The sequence below is a fragment of the Mesoplodon mirus genome, assembly GCF_964341445.2.
Source record: "Mesoplodon mirus genome assembly, chromosome: 2".
Classification (NCBI taxonomy): domain Eukaryota; kingdom Metazoa; phylum Chordata; class Mammalia; order Artiodactyla; family Ziphiidae; genus Mesoplodon; species Mesoplodon mirus.
Window position 1 is genome coordinate 27,078,302 of NC_138977.1, and position 16,395 is coordinate 27,094,696.

Below are 16,395 nucleotides of genomic sequence, written 5' to 3' on the forward strand. Positions count from 1 at the left end.
ATTTTTTGTATAATAAACAAAAATGCAGAATTTAATAAAATTAGAGGTGGTGTTTTAAAATTGAGCAACACTTAACTTTTCAATGATTGTTGTTAATGGTGTGATTTTAATACATTAATTAATGAGAGAAGAGAATGCTGGTAGCCTAAATCTCATGAATATTCAAGTAGAATAGAAGTAATTCTTAATAGTAGGACAAATTGCTATTTAGAAGTATTGCCAGAAAACCTCTGTGAAGAGCTTTCTTCATCCTTCCCACTCCCTTTCTTTTGGTCTGGGTATAACTTTTTTTTTTTTTTTTTTTTTTTTTGGAACTGCCAAATTCCAAGAGTTGCACAAAAATGGTAGCACGCAATAGTTATGCTTGTGCCGGGTATTTTTAGTACCAGGTCCTTTTCGAATCTGTGTCAGGGCTACTCCGCCCTGCTCCGCTCCAGCCCCACTAAGGCTTACCTGATAACTGGACCTGCTGGTGGTGTCTTAGAGCCGAGCATCTGTGATGCTCATTCCAGTCTTGGTACAAGACCTGACGGAGTGCAACTCTGGCAGGAAACCCCTACTTACCTTTTTCCCTGGTTTTAGAACTCTCAGCCTGTGTTTCTTTTGTACGGCTAATCTGTGGATAATAAGCTCTATAAAGAGCTTTGATCATCTTTGTAAGGGCCGTAGATATCATCTGCTAAAGTTGACTTTCCCCATCAGGTGTTTAGTGAAAAATTACTTGATAAATGTTTCTGCCCTTTGAGGAGAGCATCATAGACTTGGAAACAAGTGAATTCGGGGAGGCTAGCAACTTGGTTCAAAGTATGAGCCTGTAAATTTGGCCAAGTTCCTTAAACTTTAGTCTCCTCATCTTTTAAGTCTGGGTTGTTTTAGGGACTACCTAAACTATTATATGCAGGTTGCTTCATAGTATCTAGCAGAACCTAGCAGTAAGCACTCAGTGACTGTTTTCTGTATATTTTTATGATGCATATGGCTGACCTATGGGCCCCTATCATATCCCAATAAAATAGAATTATAAAGCTAAAACACACAGACACCCACCCACCCACCAAAAAACCCTCCAAAACTGTTTTCTTTTATAAATGAAGGGATGGATATTTACGACTTGGTAACCTATAGGCTTTTTTAAGGAACAGTGACTATATTGAGTGAAATTTGACAGATGCTAAGAATGAAGTCGTATTCTTTTTCTGTTGAATTTCAGATGTACTGGCGAAGAATTTCTGGAAAGCCAGGGCATCGATCTCTCACCTTGGGGTCTGTGGAGGAATCACGTAGCCTTGGGATGCATGATTGTTATCTTCCTTACAATTGCCTACCTGAAATTGTTATTCCTTAAAAAATTTTCCTAAATTCCTCTTAAATTTACATGATTTACCCCACATTAAAAAGGGAGCATCTTGATTTCAGTATTCAGTGACTTTTTGGTTGTCTTCTTTTCACTTGCCATCATACTGTTTTTCAGCAAGAATTATTTTCAACAGAAACATTTATAGACATCAGTGAACTGAATTGTACTTGAAAGAACCCAAGTCATAACAGTACACACCAAGGGAACACTGACAAAATTACCCGTCTGATGAGAGATATTAACAGTCCAAAACTGATAAGGGATTAATACTTAAACCACACAAGGAACTTATGCAAATCAACAAACTAGACTATGACCCAGTGGAAAAATAGACAATGAACAGAAACATACCTGTTTCCCATTAGATCCAAGTGTACTATTTTAAAGATTTGAATAGGCAATTTACAAAAAGGAAACCCAAATGTTGAACAACTATATAAGGCAATGTTCAACCTTATTAGGAATCAGAGAAATGCAAAATAAAATGACACCTTATTTCAAAACCATTCCATTACAAAGATTAGGAAGCTGGATGGTACCAATGCTGGTGAGGGTCTGGGTACAACTGGTACTTTCATGCATGTAGTGAAACTGTAGACTGCTGCCGTTGTTCTGGAGGGCAACCTGCCAGTTCTGGGTGAAATTAAATGTTTATATACCTGGGACTCAGCATTCCACCTCTTGTTACGTACCCACTGAGGAACTCATGAAAAGTCAACAGGGGAATCAGGTATGAAGATTCTGAAACAGCAGAAATATTAGAGCCAACCATGCACTATAGGAATGCATAAGTACAATGCAGTGGCTGTACACTAGGAAACACTAATATAATCATCAGAATAACTTACCAGAGGCACCTGCAGAAGAAGTAATGTGTCAATCGTTGTTTTTGAACATAAAAAGATGCCTTTTTCAAAGTCTAAGCCTCTACTAGTAGTCTCATGATACAAGGCAAATTACCCGACTGCTTCTACTTAAGAAACAGACAACTCTTACACCTGCTGTTAAGTCTTTATTAAGAAGTAAAGTGCTCAGTATTACACATTAATGAAATTCTTGATTGTTGAGAGACTTGCGTATGTAACAACTTCTTAATGATACCAATATAGAGGGGAAGATGATAGGGGAGGGATGAGGAGGTAATTCTCCATGACTAAAGAAGACAAAAAATACGTAACTTATGAGTAAAGAGAAAGGACTCTGCAACATTTTACAGGTGAAATGAAAAACAGTATGACAACAAGTATCATAAAAAGACTTTCTAGTGACCATAACTGATATATGGCACATGGTCAATACACATGGATACCACATAATGGCTGCACTTCAAATTGAAGTTTGTTTACATGTAACAACATGGTACACATACATAAATATGTACACTCAATATCCCTGGAATGCAAACTTTAGTACCTAGTAATAAAGAACTTTGTGTAGCATATTCAAAAGAAAGCAAAGATGGAGATGAGCCATGGGAAATAACTGTTAAAGAAACCCAATCTGTATCTCTTCTGTAGAAGCCAGCTAAAAAAGGTTGGTTTGCTCATGTTCTCTTTGAAGATTTGACTGACATATTCTACCAGTTAAGTAAACAACGATGTGAGTTTAAACTACAGTATTAGAAACAGGCCTCTCTGCTGTTCTCCAAGTGAGAATTACTCACCAGCACTGCATTCTCTCTCGCTCTCAAGGGTCAGCTTACTCAGTTTTGAAAAATAAGATTTTCAGTTTTTGTTGAGAAATAGGTTTCTTCCCCATAAATTTGGTGAGGCCCTCTCCTAATGAAAAAAAAAAAAACTGCTGCAAACTCAAACTTTAGCTTATACCTTCTGATAATGGTTGAACTTCCAATAACCCAAACTCCTTTTCATTAAATTGAGCTCCACTTGGGTTATAAATTCTAGTTTTGAAACGCAGGATCAAGAGTATTTGAGTTCTGTGTTCTTAAAATGGTATAAAACTCAAACCTTAGTTTTATAATATTTTATATGAATTTCAAAATTCCTTAATATTTTGTTTAAAATGAACATATTTGCTCAGTTAAAACGTTCAGTACATCCTAAAAAATTTAGTAACTTGATCTTCCTAGATTAGTTACAACATTAAATTCAGTTGCAAATAAGTTGAGCCACATGGGAAAAACACTATACAGATAAATCTTTATACTAAACTAATTATTAGAAAAAAATCAAATTTAGTGATTTGGCTCCTTCCAATTCTACTGTGTTATGGTCAGAGATGACATTTTAACCCACAGTTGATCTTTAGTGGTTTCATGCAGCTCATTTCAAATGAGAGTGAAAACAGTGTAAAAATTAAGAGAAATGGTTAGTCCCCCAGGCATTAGATATGATAAAATAACAAAAAAGCATAGTGTTCAACATTTATCGTAACCATTCATACAAATTCTAGCATAATGACTACATACCCATTCTATGGTTTGGGGTTCTTTTCTAGCTCATCTTTTAGAAAAGTGTACCCCAGGAAGGTAGTTGAAATAAAAGGCTCCTTTCTTAAAAGAAAGCTATGTATTAAGCCCATGAGCGAAGCCTCAGTGGAAAGGAATGCCCCTATTTTCCCTTCACACACTCGGCAAAAATGACAATACTGATTTTTGTGATTGGAAATAAAAAACTCAGAAGCCTTTTCACAGTTCTTTTTTAGCTTTAAAAGGCTACTTCATTGTCAACTGAGGAGACTCAGTTATGGTACCAAGTGGGCATACCACTCAATATACTTTACAAAGATTTTCTTTTCTGTACTCAATATTTACACCTGGATTTCTTTTATGAGAAAAAGAAAAAACATCTTTGATCCATGGGCAAAGTTTATCTAAAATAAATTAAAGTGCAGAAGAATTAACGATTGGTCACAAAGACCAGCATCATACGGTGGTCAGGGCATATAAATAGTGTACCTGTCATGGCAACTCAGGACAGTCACCTTCTCACCTATTAAGAACACATAGAGTAGCACATGTCCTACACGTGGATGTTGGAACTCCCGTTTCCACCTCCACCTTCCATTCCTTCTGCAGACTGGGAGGAAGAAGGCCGGGAGCTCCTGGGGCGAGGCTGACCATTTAGTCCCACAGGTGTGCCTAAACCATGACTTATTTGGGAAGCTGCGTCATCGGATTCCCAGCGTTCCAACTCTTCCCGCACTAGTCGTTCCATCTGTTCCCTATGGATCTCACTGTCACGACCCAGCCTTTCATCCTGATAAAGGAAAGAAACCAAGATGTTGAGGCAGAGTGATGCGTCCTCTTGCACTTAGAAATTTTTGCCTTAGGAAATTTGGGGACCCAATAATCTGTACTTAGGTAAGGCTGGAGCAATAACACCAGCCTTAATAGCAATTCTGAGAATCACTGGAGTAATTTTTTTTGCTTAATTCTATAGTCCAGTGAAGGCAGTAGCATCAGTGTGAGGAGTATTAAGAAAGTAACACCTCTGGGTTACCATTTTACCTGCACTGATCTGCAGGTATGGAGAAAAAAATCCTCTCAGATTAAGGGTTACAAACTATGACCCTGATATTTTATAGAATCAGGGTGTTTCTGTTGCAGACGACCACTGACCTCAGCCACGCCATCCAGCAGCCTTCCCAGCACTTCCCTTCTCTTCAGTTTGGCCCGCTCCATGATCTCCAGCTTCACTATCACAGCATCAATCTTGGACACAATGCTGCCGATGGAGTGCTCCATTCGGTCCACCCGTCTCACTAGGCTGTAGGAAACGCAGTTGAGAGGGGCAAAGCCACCCTTGTGTTGTTGGCTTTTCGGCCCAGTTGGTTTGTCAAATGGAAATGCTAAGATTTTTTTTTCTTAAACAGTATTATAATCTAAAACACTTTCTAAAGAGTCTCAAACTTTAGAGATAAACTCTTATACACTGCTGGTGGGAACGCTAACTGGCACACAACCTTTTTGCAAGTCAACACTGTATCAGAAGTATGCCTATCAGAAAAAGGTATGCCTATTCTTTCAGATATTCCATTTTCTGAAAAGTTTTAAAGGACATAAGTATATGCGTAATTTTTGGCTACAAGGATATTCCCTAGGGTTCTGCTTATTAATAGTGGGTCACTGAAAAATGGTTACTTTAAAAATTAAGAAGATCGCTTAAATATATTATTCTTCATCTATACAACAGAATTCTAAAAAGACACCAGAAATTATATTGTGACAATATTTAATGCAATAGAATGATGTTCACATTCTAATGATGAAATAGAATGATGTCATCTATAATGTAAATAAAGCAGTTAGAAAATAGTATGCTCACTTATGATCCTATTATTTTGAATAAACAAAATGTTATATAAATACTTTAAAAACACTTAATAGGAGATAAAACTTCTGGAATGGTGGCATGAGAGCCCTGGAGGCCCTCTCCCCATCGAAACAACCATAACTTGTGAGAATTATTCTTTTTTTTTAATTTCTGGAAATTTTCTTAAGGGCATACAACAAATGAAGAAGCTTTTATTTAAGAAAATCCACTAAAGCAGCTGTACAGCACAGGGGATCCGCTCGGTGCTTTGTGACCACCTAGAGGGGTGGGACAGGGAGGGTGGAAGGGAGACGCAAGAGGGAGGGGATATGGGGATATATTTATATGTACAGCTGATTCACTTTGTTATACAGCAGAAACTTACACAACACTGTAAAGCAATTATACTCCAATAAAGATGTTAAAAAAAAAAAAGAAAATCCACTAAATTTCAGTAAGAAGAATAAGAGTGAGTGATATTGGAGCCACAGTCTGCCCTCTTTCTCTCTTGCTCCCTAGATCAGTGTGACAGAGCTCCACTAGGGGTGGGTGCAGCAAAGAACACCCACCCCTATCCCGTCAGCTCCTAGTGGAGGGCTCCACTATCTCCCAGGGAGGGGCAGGCTGCCAGTATTTCTCATCCCTATGCCTCCACCTCCAAACCCACAATGCAGAGGCTCTAATCCAGGCAAGAGTGGATGAGAGGTAGAAGGCTCTTTTCTTCCACTCAACTTCCAATTGTAGGGTGGATTTTCCATGCTGGGACAGGTGAGCTGAGAATGCCAAAGGCTGCCATCCCAGCCCAGCGCCTTATTCATGAAGCAGGGGTGTCACTGGGAGAGAGATGGGCCAGCCACTAGTTCTGGAGCAGTGGCACAGAAGTTTTGCCTAGGGGGAGAATCAGGCCATAGGACAGAGCTCCAAAGCTTCCCCAAGTGAACTTGCTTTAATTTGGAACAAACTGTGGGTAAATTCAAGCCTAAGAGTGCTCTTGAAAACAATGGAGACTGTGGTGATAAGCAGTTTAGAGGAGGCTGGTCGCTTCATGAGATCGTCAAGTTAAACTGTTTACCGGCAAGTTTACCAGAAAGAACCAGGGAAAGAGATAGCTAAGACGACAGCTGAAGACTGGCTTCAAAACCTACCCCTGCAAAGGGACCTGAATTTCACTGGATCTCACTGTGAAGAAATTGTATCCCAAGACATTATTGAAAACAATAGGCCAACCAGCCAACAAGTAGCAGAACTGAAGTGGTAGACATAATATCAACAGAGGCAGAAGGCTTAACAGAGAGAAGAGGAAAAGGGAAAGACAATGCAAGCCCTGCTAAAACCTCTGTCTTCCCAGGATGACTGTGTGCGTGGTCAGGGTATGACCTCTAAGAAGTGACATCAGCAGCTTCACAATGTGGGGGAAATAGACTTCACTAAAAAACAAACACACAAATGACAACAAAAACAAGCTCGGGGGGGGAAGGGAATTTATACATATATACAATATTATTTAACATCTCCAGGTTTCAAAAAAAAAAATTACGAGACACAAAGAAAAAGGAAAATGTGACCCATACACAGGGGAAAAAAGCAAGCAATAGAAACTGCCTTTGAGAAGGCCCAGATACAGATAGACTCAGTAGACAAAGAAGTCAAAGTAGCTATTCTAAATATATTCAAAGAACTAAATGAAATCATGCATAAAGAAAAATAAAGGACAGTATGATGGTGTTGCCTCACCAGATAGAGAGGATCAATAAAGGGAGAGAGATTGTTAAAAAGGACCAAATAGAAATTCTGGATTTGAAAAGAATAAGAAATGAAATGAAAAATTCACTAGAGGGTCTCAAGACTACATATGAGGCAGCAGAAGAGAAACAAAGCCAACTTGAAGATAGATGGGCAGAAACTATGCAATCTAAAGAAAGAACGGAGAGAAAAAAGAACGAAGAAAAACGAACAGAGCCTAAGAGAAACAGGGGATATCATTAAGACCCAAACTACACATAATGGGAGTCCCAGCAGAAAAGGAGAGACAGAAAGGATCAGAAAAACAGTTGAAGACGTAATGGTTGAAAACTTCCTATATTTGATGAACATATTATGCATCCAAGAAGTTTAATAAACTCCAAGTAGGATAATTGCAAAGAGATCCACACTCAGATATACAGTAAAAATACTGAAAGACAAAGGCGAAGAAAAAAATCTTGAAAGCAGCAAGAGAAAAATGACTCGTCACATACAAGGGAACCTCAGTAAGACTAGCATCTGTCTTCTCGTTAGAAACAATGGGGGCCAGAAGGTGATGAAGGTGAAATAAAAATATTCCCAGATAAAGAAAAACTGAGAGAATTCATGCTAGGAGATCTGCCTTAGAAAAGATACTAAAGGAAGTTCTTCAGGCTAAAAGCAAGTGATTCCAGATAGCAATTAGAATCCACATAAAAAAACAAAGAGCACTTGGTAATGGTAATTATTTAACTATAAAGGATAGTATAAATGCATATCTCTTCTTTCTTCTCTTAACTGATTTAAAAAGCAACTGTAGAAGACAATATGTACATACTTATATTATTGGGTCTATAACACATAAAAATGTAATAGTATATTTGATAATAACAGGACAAATGAGGTAGGTAAGAGCAAAGTTGCATTGGAATACAGAAATGATATCAGATAGTAACTTGAATCCACAGGAACGAATGAAGAGAACCAGGAATGGTAAGTAAGAAGGTTAATACAACAAACTCTATATACTTATCTCTTGCTTCTTGTCTCAGCTCCTTTAAGAGACATAAAATTATATAAAGTGATAATTATAAGAATGTAATGTTGGGTTTATAATACACATAGGTAAATGTGTATAATAATGGCACAAAAAGGGAGAGGAGTTGATAGTTATATAGAAATGATATTTCTATATCTCATTGGATTAATTAACTTAGTATAAATATGAAGTAGATTCTGCTAAGTTGATTGTATACGTTAAGTCCTAGAGCAGCCACTAAGAAAATAACTAAAAAATATTGTGAAAAAAATCATTAAAGGAATTAAAATGTTACACCAGAAAATATTCACTTTATGTAAAAGAAAGCAGCAAAGAAGAAAAAGAGGAACCAAAAAGACCTATAGAAAACAAAAAATAAAATGGCAAAACTAAATCCAACTATAGCAATAATAATATAAATGGAGTAAACATTCTAATTAAAAGGCAGAGATTGTCAGACTGGATAAAAAGACCAGATCCAACTATATGCTGTGTAAAGGAGACACACTTTAGATTCAAAGATACAAACAGGTTGAAAGTAAAAGGATGGAAAAAGATATATCATGCAAAAAGCAACCATAAGAAAGTTGGAGTTGCTATAGTAATGTCAGGCAAAAAAGACTTTAAAACAAAAAAATTTACTAGAGATAAAGTAGGACATTTTATAATGAAAACAGGGTCAATCAATTAGGAAGATACACCAATTATAAACACGTATGCACCTAACAACAGAATTCAAAATATACAAAGTAAAACCTCACAGAAATGAAGTCGACAATAATAACAGTTGGGGAATTTAATACCCCACTTTCAAGAAGTGGATGAAACTAGGCAGAACAACAAGGAAATAAAAGAACTGAATAACACTAAAAACCAAGTAGACCTAAAAAACATCTATAGACTATTCCACTCAACAACAACAGAACATACCTCAAATGCACATGGAACATTCTCCAGGATATACCATATGCTAGGCCATAAAAACATAAAAAAATAAACACATGTAAATGGAGACACAAACACCAAAATGTTAAGTGACATTTTTGGTTGCTGGGAATATGAGAGATCTTAGTATTTTCTTTTGTTTTTACTTGCTAATTTTCCTATAATGAACATATTACTTTTTTTTTTTTTTTTTGTGGTACGTGGGCCTCTCACTGTAGTGGCCTCTCCCGTTGCGGAGCACAGGCTCCGGACGCGCAGGCTCAGCGGCCATGGCTCACGGGCCCAGCCGCTCCGCGGCGTGTGGGATCTTCCCGGACCGGGGCACGAACCCGCGTTCCCTGCATCGGCAGGCGGACTCTCAACCACTGCGCCACCAGGGAAGCCCCATATTACTTTTATAAAAAGAAAAAACACCAATAAAAGTTATAAAAAAGAACTGATGATTAGTAATGGAAAAGACAAATTGAGAGAGGTGGGAGGAACTACTTAGTGTCATTTTGATTCCTGTCAACTCAAATTCTGCCAATTCCTTTATACTTACACTTGAAACTCTTCGTAAGAAACCCCACTGGAGATGCTTCCCCTCCTTCTGGAGCTATGCCCACTGTCTTCATCATCATCCTCCTCAGAGTCATCCAGGCTTCGAGGGAAACTTCGGCTGCTCATGGGGCGTGGTAAAGAGCTGTGATCCAAGTCCAGGTCCTCCTGAAGAACATGGTATCACTGAGTGATGAGCAGGAACCCCCAGACTCCACAGAAGCTTCACTGAGGGCTTGGGCAAATGGGAAATGGGTGTATGCCATTTACCCAGCATTTCTGTGAGGTTAACACCAGACTGTGATTCTCATACTTTTCAATTTTAGATTGGCAAATTTTCAAAACAGATTTTAATGACCAGCAAGAAGTTGCTAACTTTTTGTTTGGACAAGAAAGAAAAGTAAAAACAGAGCAAAGCAGAGAAAAAAGTAAATGAAGAAATATATTATCATCTTTTCATAAAAGTTAACATATGCAATAGCTACAAAGTAAGGAAGGATACAATCTTAGAATAAGAATTTCATTAAATACAGCCACGTGAAAATATTACTCATTGTCTTCTTGTTCATATTTCACTATGACTGAAGTTTTTCACCTATTGGCACTGTTCGGTGGAGCAGCATTTAGAAACCACTGTTCTGTACTGTCTCCTCATAGGAAACTAACTTCTTTGTGTGACATTAATTTGTATTCTCTGTACCTCAATTACCATGTTTTTTTTTGCGGGGGGGTTGTTTAACCATTTATTTAATAAATGTATTTATTTTTATTTATTTATTTTTGGTTGCATTGCATCTTTGTTGCTGTGCGTGGAGCTTTCTCTAGCTGCAGCGAGCGGGGGCTACTCTCTGTTGCAGTGCGCGGGCTTCTCACTGCGGTGGCTTCTCTTGTTGCGGAGCACGGGCTCTAGGTGTGCAGGCTTCAGTAGTTGTGGCACGCGGGTTCAGCAGTTGTGGCTCACGGGCTCTAGAGTGCAGGCTCAGTAGTTGTGGCGCATGGGCTTAGTTGCTCTGTGGCATGTGGGATCTTCCTGGACCAGGGCTCAAACCCGAGTCCCCTGCATTGGCAGGCAGATTCTTAACCACTATGCCACCAGGAAAGCCCTTAACCATTTATTTTTAAAGTTAAAGCTTTAAATTATTTTTTCTGATTATAAAAGCTCATGTAAGTTTATTTTTAACAGTTTCATAGTAAGTATTCAAATGGAAGGCAGCTGTTAGTTTTATTATAAATGATAATTTAAAGAACTAATTAATTTTATCTCTCCTGAGAAATCTTTTTTTCCCATTCTCATGGACATTGTGAAGTATATAACTACTCAGGTTTCCCCTCAAGTGGCTTACTAGAAAGCTTAGGGCTAAATTTGTTGCTCAATCTTATTAAGCATATGTATTTTTGTGGAATGCATTTTTTTTAGTTTCACATTCAGTTTTATATCTCAGTTTTGTTTTGCTTCACTCTTTTATTTTACATTTATGCTAACATTGCATTTTAATAAATATATTTTTAAACTTTTTATTTTATATTGGATTATAGCCAATTAACAATGTTGTGACAGTTTCAGGTGCACAGCAAAGCAACTCCACCATTCATATACATGTATCCATTCTCCCCCAAACTCCCATCCTTTTTGGAGTAAGCAGGGTACTCCTACATCAATTGAAGAGAGAGAGAAGGAAAGAGAGAAGACACACATGCACATGGTCTCAGTAACCCACTACTTAGTAAGGTGTTTGAAACATGGTAGGTAATGAATCAATCAGGTTCTCCTAAACTAGACCCACCCTCTCTTTTTCCAGGTCGTCTCTCATCTGCTGGTGCTCATGTTCAGTCAATTCTTGGTCTCCATCCTGGTCGTACTTTGTGAATATCGCCTCAATCTCTGCATCAGTATGGCCCTTCCTGAAATTAGTGAGAGGTTACAGATGAACTCATTCATGTACATGGTCCAGCCCAAACACAGAGACATCCACATGCAGGAGGAAAGGAGAAACTGCTGAGTCAGGGCCAGTCCTCCTCTTACCATACATTCCAGAAAGACACCCACCTCTGAAAAAGAAGTGTCTTCATGAGCACTTGGGTCAGCTTATCACCAAGGGTTTATCTTTACATAAGGACTTTCCCAGGGCCACAGAAATTGTGATTCTTACCCTTTGAGATCTTGTCGAAGTTCATCAAAGTTTAACTTGCCTCCCCCTTGCCGCAGACTCTCTGAAATGTCATCCACGGTATTTTTCTTCAGTTTTAGTTTGACCAAGGCTTTATGGTAGCCCTGTTGGAAAGAAAAGACTTGATTTAGTTTATCCTCCTTTTGCATTTGCTCTGCCTTCCAATTACAGTGGTAACTACTGTAAACCCAGTGACAAGAACAGTGCCTGATGTAAGTGGGCCACAAAACAAGTATGTGTTGGATGAATGATGGATGCATCCCGAGTTGTCTGTGAAGCGCTTGTGGGAGAGTTACATGGGAAGAGTCAGGGTCTTTCCATAAATCAAGAACTAGGGGCCTTTTGGTTTGTATTCACGTTTAGGTTACAGGAATGAAAATCACTATGTTCCACAGCTGTCTGTCTCAGAATATGTAGGAATGTGCAACAGTTCTTAAGAAAACTAAGAAACCTGAGCCATGGATTAATTATTTTCTATATTATTTCATAGTTGGTAATTTCCTTACATATGTCACGTGTGTAAAAAAATTTCGGTGGCATGGAGATGAGGATCTTTCACTAATACACTGCAGGCAGACCTTGCTATGCATGGCGGCGCGGGGCTGTGCAAACTACCATGCAACTGTGTGAAGCGATGCAAATGATCAACAGGAAAAATTATGATTGTTCTGTGACCTTTAAAACTTCTGTCAAAATGTTAAAACGTTAAAAACTCCGTTGGTGTTGGTTATAAATTTTACAGAAATTTAAAGAATAGTAAAATGAATATTTTAGTATGTTGACATTTTAAACAGTAGAAACATGGAAAATTAAAGTTTTACTTCTTTGTTAAAAAACTTATCCAGAGCAGTTTGAACAGTGCTTGCATTCTTCTTGTCTTGATGAGTTATCATAATCCTTTCTTAACCTGTATCAGCTTCCAACATTTTATCCCTTGCACTTTCAAAGTTGTGAAATATCTCCAAGAGTTCCTTTAATGTGAAATTTGTTGCCAGTGTGATTTCCTCTGAGACATCTTCATCCTACTCATCACAGCCACTCTCCTCATTTATGTTGATAAATTTGCCTTCACTGAGTTCTTCTGGCTGCCGTCTAGCTCTCGAACGGTGGCAGTGTCAACACCCCCATGGCCAGCTACGTATTTCTTCTGTAAATCCATTACGTTTGTTTTTAATTTCACTTCCTTGTTTCTTTCCTATACTATACTTTCTTCTTTGCTGGCCTATTCTCTATTTTAATTATGCATATTTGTAAAATGTCACATGGTTTTATCACTGGGAGATAAGGACACAACTACAAGTTTTGTACGTAAACTGAATAGCAGATGCTCAGTGACCATCCTTGACTTTTTTTGGGGGGGGGGTGGGGTACGAGGGCCTCTCACTGCTGTGGCCTCTCCCGTTGCGGAGCACAGGCTCCAGACGCGCAGGCCCAGCGGCTATGACTCACGGGCCCAGCCGCTCCGTGGCATGTGGGATCTTCCCGGACCGGGGCACGAACCCGTGTCCCCTGCATCGGCAGGCGGACTCTCAACCACTGCGCACCCAGGGAAGCCCCATCCTTGACTTTGAAAGAAGTGACATTATTAGTCACTGATTATGATGCACATCTGTTATTTATGTAATGATCTGTAGAGCTAGTAGTGAAGTTTGTCCTTCGTGCTATTACTCACAGTTGATAAACTATAATAACTGAAATGTCCTGTGATAATTGAAGGTGAAGTTTGTACTTTATGCTATTACTCACAGTCAGTATACTGTAATAACTGAAATTTGAACTATGTTGAGAGGCTCGTATTACCTACCTGAAATCACTGATGTTGTACACATCAGAACCAAAGTACAAAGTGAGGACTGCTTGTAATACCCCGGGGATTTGCTAGAATGTAATCAACTATTATGCAAAATTCAGGGTAATACAAATGGTAGGTCCTGTCCAAGGGACTTTGTTTTTACAAAGCGGAAGTTCTCTGTTTCAACATGATTCACAGACAGCATTGTCCTGTGGTTTGAACCAAAAGGAAAAATATTATGGTTCAGGAGCCACTGTACGTTAGCTGAATGATGACAGGGAACAAGCTGTGTACTTCAGATGTAGTTATTTGTTGTTGCTTAAGTTTTATATTTTAAATCAAGCACAGAAGTCACATCAAGAAGAACAAAGCTGCCCGGCTTTCCTGTCCTGCCCTTCCATTTAACAATTAAACACTTCCTGAGAAGGTGCCTAAGTGAAAGTTCTCAGGCCCTTAGGTCGTGGCCTTGCCCCAAGGACTTTTTCCTTCGACTATTTTAAAACTTGCCTGGAAGGTCAGAGTAAAGGGTGAACAACAAAATATTTGCCTCTAAAACATCTTTCCTTTTTTTTTTTTTAAATCGTAATTAAGATAGACGAAGGGAAAATGTCTTTATATAATCTTCCCTTCCCATTTATTCTGAACTCTGGATCTGAAAGTGAGAGCCAACTAGAGGAGATATCAAAATAAATAAAGGGGATGAACCCAGCAGCTCAGCTCTTAAGAGGCAAAAGAGATTATTGAGAATTTAATTCTAGGGCACTAGAGGATTCCCAGAATTTAAGTTCAAGCTAGCATTATATCCATCTCTATCTCCAACATAGAGAACATTTAAATTATTCCTGGAACATAGCAAGCTACACTTTAAGTGGTGTCAATGGATCAATGTTGATTTGGCAATCTGGCTGAAACAATGTTCATTTTATATAGAAAATAAAACGATTCTGAGAATTAGGGCTTGTCATACCTTTCTGACAAGATCTGAGAGTTCCATTTCAGCTTTCTGCTGGGCCAAATCAGATTTAACTTCAGAGTAAGTATCATTGATGATGGCCAAAAACATATTCTGTTTGTAAATCAAAGGAAGGTAGAGATTAAAGAAGAAACCTAAATATATTTTGTTAACATCAATCTAAAATTTGACATGTCTTTTTTTTTTTTTAACAATTTGAGTATTTTATGAAGTCATCAATTAATAGTTTTGCTACCAAATTCTTTGGGAAAATTAGTTTTCCCATTGTCACGGCAAGGGAAAATGCAATATATATTCTTACTTACAAAACCATACACTGATATATTTTGCAAATAGAGACAATAATGAAATAGAACAAAATATTAATGTATTTACCTATGAATGGTGGGATTATTTTTGCTTATCTATGTTCTCTACATTTTTTCATCTGACATAAATTATTAGAGGTGTAGAACTCTAAATAGTTCCTCAAGTTTCAACAGTCAACACAGACAGGTGGAATTCTATGCTTATTCCAAATATTGTTATAATAGTTGAGATTCCAGAACATATTTTAAGGAGATAAAAAGACCTCTGCAAACAGAAACATGGTAGGCCTAGTAGAAAGAGAGTCAAGAAAAGCTTAGTGCTAAAGACAGAGACTTTGGAGTCAAGCAAACTTGGGTTTCTGTCTTGGTGCTGCAAGACTATATTGTGTAACTCTCCTACTCCTAATTTGAAATTTTGTTTGTTTCTACATTTATAAAATGGGAGAAATAGCAGTACCTCCCCTACAGATTTGTTGTAAGGATTAATGAGTTCATCTACGTAAAGTGCTTAGGACAGGGCCTAATGGATGGCAAGTGCTACATAATTTATAGCTATTATTATTATTCAGTGGTGGTTAGTTCATTTTCCTGACTTGTCCCTTCCCCACTATAACGGGTTGTATTTCTAACACCTGTTTCCAACGGGTTTTCTCAAAGCACCACACCCACTGATCAGGCCTTTCTTTAACATGCTCTTCCACTGTTTTTCCTTTTTAGCATGTAACCATGGTTTGTGACTGTGCAGTTGTGTACTACGTCTGTTCTCCCCACAAGTCTGCGGAATCTTCATGAGGGGAGGGTTGGTATCTATTTTCCTTACCACTTGCATCCCCAGTACCCAGCACATTGCCTGGGATATAGTGGCTCAGTAAATATTTATTGAATGACTGATGAATGAACAAATGACAGCTCTATTATTTTAATGAGCTACTAAATCTCTATGAATTAAGGAGGACACCGTTTAAGATTCTGTAGCAGAAATGAGAACAGAATATAAAATACACGTAAGCTCCTGGCTTAATACTTGATTCTAAGGGTGGACAGTTGCAGTCAGTTGGACCATCTCCCACCTTTGCCCATCCAACACAGGCATCTAATGTTTCATTTCTCTTTCCAAATGATGGTTAGCTAATGCCTGCAAGTGTCTTAGTTGAAATGGATTAAAGTGTGTGTCCTCTGAAGAGATTTCAAAAAATGGAAAGTGACTGAGAAAGGCTCTTGAAGGTGTGGGGAGAGGAAGTTCACCTCGTCTCCATCCTGTCTCACAAACTTCACTTAAT

General features: G+C 38.2%; 2 protein-coding genes across 3 annotated transcripts in view; one reads left to right on the forward strand and one right to left on the reverse strand.

Moving 5' to 3' along the window:
- The window catches only part of ABCG2 (ATP binding cassette subfamily G member 2 (JR blood group)), a 127,918-nt gene extending 126,503 nt beyond the window's left edge, over positions 1 to 1,415 (forward strand). The window contains exon 16 of the mRNA XM_082611643.1: positions 1,211 to 1,415. Within this exon, the coding sequence (XP_082467769.1) occupies positions 1,211 to 1,358 (148 nt within the window). The 3' untranslated portion in view covers positions 1,359 to 1,415. The remainder of the gene's footprint in view (positions 1 to 1,210) is intronic.
- Positions 1,416 to 2,355: 940 nt separating this feature from the next.
- The window catches only part of PKD2 (polycystin 2, transient receptor potential cation channel), a 52,510-nt gene continuing 38,470 nt past the window's right edge, over positions 2,356 to 16,395 (reverse strand). The window contains exons 10-16 of one of the 2 annotated variants that reach the window (XM_082611640.1): positions 14,802 to 14,900; positions 12,025 to 12,146; positions 11,659 to 11,776; positions 9,879 to 10,042; positions 4,938 to 5,085; positions 4,309 to 4,575; positions 2,356 to 3,135 (exon numbers count right to left, since the gene is read on the reverse strand). In XM_082611640.1, the coding sequence (XP_082467766.1) occupies positions 4,339 to 4,575; positions 4,938 to 5,085; positions 9,879 to 10,042; positions 11,659 to 11,776; positions 12,025 to 12,146; positions 14,802 to 14,900 (888 nt within the window). In that variant the 3' untranslated portion in view covers positions 2,356 to 3,135; positions 4,309 to 4,338. Of the gene's footprint in view, positions 4,576 to 4,937; positions 5,086 to 9,878; positions 10,043 to 11,658; positions 11,777 to 12,024; positions 12,147 to 14,801; positions 14,901 to 16,395 lie in introns of both variants that reach the window. The other variant, XM_082611639.1, reaches the window with a different exon arrangement.